This window comes from Corylus avellana, chromosome ca4 (assembly GCF_901000735.1).
Source record: "Corylus avellana chromosome ca4, CavTom2PMs-1.0".
Classification (NCBI taxonomy): Eukaryota; Viridiplantae; Streptophyta; class Magnoliopsida; order Fagales; family Betulaceae; genus Corylus; species Corylus avellana.
This window is the reverse complement of record NC_081544.1, coordinates 32,780,287-32,786,286: the sequence shown is the minus strand read 5'-3', so window position 1 is coordinate 32,786,286 and position 6,000 is coordinate 32,780,287. Positions and strand designations below refer to the sequence as shown.

The window sequence follows — 6,000 nt, the reverse complement described above, 5'->3', positions numbered from 1 at the left end:
AATAATTAAATATATCTTTATTTATTGGCTTAAGCGTATAAAACTTAAAACCCATCTCACTTTTATGCCACGGTAACACAATTTATCAACCAAAAAGAAAACCCTCTTACAATGGTTTATGAAAGACATCTCTTAAGGTTTTTATCTGGTTTGATTTGTAGCCATATATGTACATAGTTGCTTCACGTAAATAATCATATGATTTTTAACAAACATCATTAATTGTGGCTGAAGACTGAACTCACCCTCGTCTGCATAAGATCAGTATACTTTTACTGTATGTAGTCTTTCTCTTTCCGTAAACGCAATGATGTTTGAAAAAGAGAAGCAAACATCTATTCTATTGATTTAGTTTGCACATATCTTACTCAACAGGGGATGAAAAAACGTTTCTAGTCAACAAAAAATGCAAGATCAGAAGATAAATAGGCCGGATTCAAACGACTATTTACTTCATTCCTGACTGTTTTTTCTTTCTTTCATTGCTGCCGACTGCATCAACTTTTCAACCAAAAAGGATGCTCATTTACTAAATCCCAGGTAGATGTGTAGATAGTGGCGGAGTCAGCCATTTTATATTAGGGGTATCGCTAAAGTTTTTTTGGCGTATTAAAAATTTTCTTCACCCTAAAATTTTTGTAATTCACACAATATATGCATCACAAAAAATATCTATAAAAGTTCATAAATATGTGTTCAAATTGCCGTGGGTTAAATGGGGGTGCGGTGGAAGGGTTGCTGTGTCTTGGGTAATGGGTAGGTAAAATTGTGAAAATAAATTTTTTTTTTTTATTTTTTTTTTATTTTGAGGGTGCCTTGGGTTAAAAAAAAAATAAAAAATAAAAAAATAATAATAATAATTTAAAATCCTTGGGAGTGCCGTGGCACCCCCAAGGAGTAACGTGGCTCCGCCATTGTGTGTAGAGATAGTACTGGATTATATATTCATCATAATGTTGAACTTTTGTTCATATTTTTAAAGATTTATATTGTTTTTCAGTTTGTTGGATTAAGTACTTGAGATTGTTAAACTATATTTGGTGTACACTGATAGCTTTGATAACATGAAAGTTTCATTGGTTGAAATGCTTTTGACAGCTTAAATTCTCATTGATATGAACAGTATATATAGCATACAATGTAACAGCAACTCCATCAGACTGGATTTTGAGTTCTAAACTGGCCCTTAATTAGAAGCAAAAGATGTATTTACTGGAGATCGTATCTCAGATGTATCTGATCCTCATCAACAAGTCAGCTAATTCAAACACACCAAAGACTAGGAGACAAGCACCGATGGCAACTTGGCAACAACTCAGACGTTGTTTGGGGGTGACATGTTTATATTGTACGTTTGTAACACACTAGTGTATATATTGATAAGCATCAATTATGTAAAGCATTCTATAAATACAAGAGAACACCCACCATTCATGTGGGCTGATTAACACAAAATCATTTGTCTTTCATTTTCATTATAGTATTATTTTTGGCTAGCTATAGCTCTAATAAAAAATGCTATCGTGGTCGTGATCCCTATACTGATCATAAAATATACACATCTCGACATATACTACTGTTTAACAAACTTAAATTTCCAACTCAGGATAAAGTGGTGTCTTCCTTCAATAATTACTCTCGGCCTTATACATCTTTTGTAAGTACTTTTATCATTTTTTCTTCGTTCATTTTTATCTTTTCCTATTTCAAATGCTCATAACAGAGAAACATGATCAAATAAAAATGCTAAATGAAAGGGCTTGATAGATTTGTAGGATACATTGTAAATTTTTAAAGTTTGGAGAACATTACAACTTTAGTGGTAATTTGAAAAAATAAGACTAGTTTTTTGTTATATATAGTATGATATATAATGATGTATATATTATCTCTGTTACCCATCACCAATTTACCATTAAATACCGTAAAATCTTAAGCCCAGTTTATTTTGGAGTAAAATAATAGAAATTATTTTACCCCTCACTTAATTCTGCAATTTTCTGCGAAGTAGAGAGGCGCAACTCAATCCCTCCTAATATTCTTACAAAAAATAAAAAATAAAAAACCCTCCTAATTTGTATGTACTCTTCAGAAAACTGGCCTTAAACAAACCCTCTTCATCACCTCAGATTCAGTGGTCATGAACTCCTTAAGAAGCTTTGCAAAGCACCCCATCATTTCTCTGGTAGAATCAGACACCACGCTCAAAGAGCTGAAGCAAATCCACACCCAACTGCTGCTAAACGGTGTTCTTAACGACCCTCACCTCCTGGGACAATTCGTAGCCACTGCAGCCCTCAAAAACCACGACAATCTTGATTATTCCAACCAAGTTCTGGACCACTGCGAGAACCCTACCCTCTTCGCCTTAAACTCTATGATCAGAGCCCACTGCAAAAGCTCAACCCCTCAAAAGAGTTTTCACTTCTACAACAGAATTCTCCACTCTAATAACAATGTCTCACCCGATAACTACACCTTCAATTTCTTGGTTCGTACGTGCGCGCAGCTTTTGGCGCGTGAGACGGGTCCGTCTGTACATGGCGCGCTAATAAAACATGGGTTTGAGCACGACCTGCATGTTCAAAGTGGGTTAATTTTCATGTACGCTGAACTGGGTTGCTTGAGCTCATGTCATCGGGTGTTCGGAGAAATTCCTGACCCAGATTTAGTGTGTCAGACGGCTATGGTGAGCGCTTGTGCGAAATGTGGTGATGTTGGTTTTGCAAGGAAGCTGTTTGAGGTAATGCCTCAGAGGGACCCCATTGCGTGGAATGCGATGATTGCAGGGTATGCGCAGAGTGGGAAGTCGAGGGAGGCATTGGATTTATTCAATTTGATGCAAATTATGGGTGTGAGGGTCAATGAGGTGTCTATGGTTTCGGTTTTATCCGCGTGTACCCACTTGGGTGCATTGGATCAAGGGAGATGGGCGCACGCATATATAGAGAGAAACAAGCTAAGGATGACAGTGACGCTGGGGACTGCTCTGATGGACATGTATGCGAAATGTGGAAACGTGAATAAGGCCATGGAAGTTTTCTGGGGAATGAAGGAAAAAAATGTGTATACTTGGACTAGTGCCGTGGGTGGGCTAGCCATGCATGGATTTGGTGAGAAGTGTCTTGAACTTTTTTCCCTCATGAAACAAGAAGGGGTTCGGCCCAATGAGGTCACTTTTGTTTCTGTTCTTAAAGGTTGTAGTGTGGTTGGACTGGTCAAAGAAGGTCGTGAGCATTTTGAGTCAATGAGCAAAGTGTATGGTATTGAGCCTCAGCTCGAGCACTACGGATGCATGGTGGATTTATATGGTCGAGCTGGCCGCTTACATGAAGCCTTAAACTTCATAAATAACATGCCTGTGAAGCCTCATTCTGGCGCTTGGGGAGCTTTGCTAAATGCTTGTAGAATGCATAAAAATATGGAACTGGGTGAACTTGCCTCAAGAAAGATAGTGGAGCTGGAGGCCAAGAATCATGGTGCTTATGTGCTCCTGTCCAATATGTACGCTGATTCCAAGAACTGGGAAGGGGTTGATAGTGTGCGAGAGATTATGAAGGCCAAAGGTGTGAAAAAGCTCCCTGGTTGTAGTGTTATAGAGGTTGATGGTGAAGTTCATGAGTTCATTGTTGGGGATAAGACCCACCCTAGGCATGAAGAAATTGAGATAATGTTGGCAGAGATCTCAAAGCGGCTGAAACTATCAGGTTATGTGGCTAACACCAACCCTGTGCTGTTCGATATAGAAGAGGAAGAGAAAGAGGATGCTTTGTGTAAACACACTGAGAAGGTAGCCATTGCTTTTGGTTTGATCACTTTGAAGGAAGGTGTACCCATTAGGATTGTGAAGAACCTTAGGGTTTGTTGGGATTGTCATGAAGTAACGAAAATGATATCTAAAACTTTTGACAGAGAGATTATTGTGAGAGACAGGAATAGGTTTCACCATTTTAAAGATGGTGACTGTTCTTGTAAGGGCTATTGGTGAAACAACTCACTCTCCTTCCCCCTTCATTTGTTCAAAGGTAATAATGTACTCACCTTTAAAGATTGATAAATTCTTTACTTCTATTTTTACTCCTTTCCATCCATCACCATCTTTCTTTCGTGATATTTCAACCAAACACTACTCATTTTATCTTCTACTCCACCATTTGCTAGACTTTTAATCTTGTCGCCAATCAACTTCTACAGATTTTTAAAAACTCTCACTTTATTACCACCAAAACACCTTGACTAACTTTCACAACCCGAACATTACCACCACAATCATCTCACTATCTACTGTGGTGATCATTGTGCCCACGGAATCTTAGCTTTCATGATTTTTCTTAGACTCTTCTAAATAAATCTTAACTTTCTGTACTGGGACTGATAATGTCTCATCCTTCCTTGTCGAGAGCTTGACCTTGACTGCTCCCTATCAAAATTCTTCCATGATTTGGTTTGGACATCACCACAAATGGCCTTTGTTTCAGAATTATTCAATTGTTTTCTTGAATAAAAGCATCAAGTTGATCCTTAATGTCACTACTTTCCTCCATGTCCAATCGAACGAAATTTAATTCCACACCACTATGCTTCTTCTCTCTGGGGTAAGAATTGAACGAATAATACAAAATTGTCTTCATCTCAAGCTCTTTCCATTAATAGTTATCATACATCCCTGTCAGCTTCTTCGAGTTTACATATAATGCCTCATGTCAATCCTTATACACTATGATACCAAACAAGGGGAGTATTTTTCTTTCTTTTGATAATGGATATATTTATGAAAAACGTAACAGTTAAAAATTGAAAACTTTTAAGGAGCGATTTAAAAAATAAATATCTAAATAAAAAAATAATAAAGAAAGTAGCGTTTGAACAGAAAAGAAAAAATAAAAATAAAGCTTTTTTTTTTGTCTTTCCAAAAAGCTCAATTTTTCAATATAATCCCAAACATTCTGTAAGTAATTGAAATTCAAGAACGTGTACCAACTTATAAAAAAAAACGTGTAACACAAGAAAGGCCAGTTGACATTGTCATGATACCTAAATCTTGGTCCCAACTGTTGAAGATTACATATCTGGCCAAATGCCATGGTTGATACGGTACCTCAGTGGTTAATTCATTGCATCTTCCCTACAAATGCCAGCTAACTTCTTTTAATTGGAATACGGAAGAGGACGGGACATAAAAACTCTCATGTTTGAGTAGAGAGTCTCCATCTTTAAGCAAATGACATTTCTGTTTGGATAGGAGAGCCTAAAAAAAAGAAATTAAAGAGTCAACCCGTTAAAAGAAAATAATGAAGAAAAAGATACTTTGGTGAAAAGATGTACAGGGGTGGTGTAAGTTAGGCTCAGATGCCTAAGCTTTTATATAAAAAGCGAGAAATGTTTACATGTTTCAGGTCTAAAGTCGGCGTTTGGTTCGTTTAGCTTTGTTGGGTGTGTGATTTGTGAAGCACTTTTGACCGAAAAGGTTTGGTTTTTCAGCTTTTTAAGAGATTCTGTTGATGCAAAACTGCCGCAAAACATGACCACCAGCTGCTTAAAAACGCTTTTAATTTTTTTATTAAACGAAAACTTTTTTTCTTTCAAATAGACTTTTTGAGTGTTAAAAAGCATTTTTAAACTTTTTACGCAATCCCAAACAAGCCCTAACAATAATAACTCCCTACTATTCTTCTCTAACTACTTTCTAATTTCTAAAAGCATATAACTTTTATGCTTTTTCTCTCTAAGAATTAAAGAGAAAATCTCTCTTCCCTCTCCCCCTTCTTGGGAGATTTTCACTTCTAAACGAGAGGCTGCCTCCATCCTTGTGAGTGCTCGGAGAGGGGGAAACTCCAGCACTTCTTGCTCTCCCCATTTCCCTTCCTAATATTCTCTTTGTCATTTTCTTAGTTTTTTATTGTGCTTTGAAAGTCAATTCTATTGCTCATTTCCCACCTCCTTTGTCTATACGCCATCCCGCCACATCCATTGGCGTCCGCTCCACCCGTACTCCTCTCC

At 37.2% G+C, this 6,000-nt stretch overlaps 1 protein-coding gene across 1 annotated transcript; it reads left to right on the top strand.

Annotated features, from left to right (window-relative positions):
- The first annotated feature begins 2,068 nt into the window (after positions 1-2,068).
- Positions 2,069-4,082, top strand: LOC132179136 (putative pentatricopeptide repeat-containing protein At5g40405). The gene has a single exon (XM_059591781.1). It carries the CDS (start codon positions 2,141-2,143, stop codon positions 3,986-3,988), a length of 1,848 nt encoding a protein of 615 aa, XP_059447764.1. The 5' UTR covers positions 2,069-2,140; the 3' UTR covers positions 3,989-4,082.
- The last annotated feature ends 1,918 nt before the right edge of the window (positions 4,083-6,000 follow it).

Excerpts from the sequence above, each read along its gene's own strand:
- LOC132179136 (XM_059591781.1), top strand. The coding sequence starts at position 2,141 with ATGAACTCCTTAAGAAGCTTTGCAAAGCACCCCATCATTTCTCTGGTA.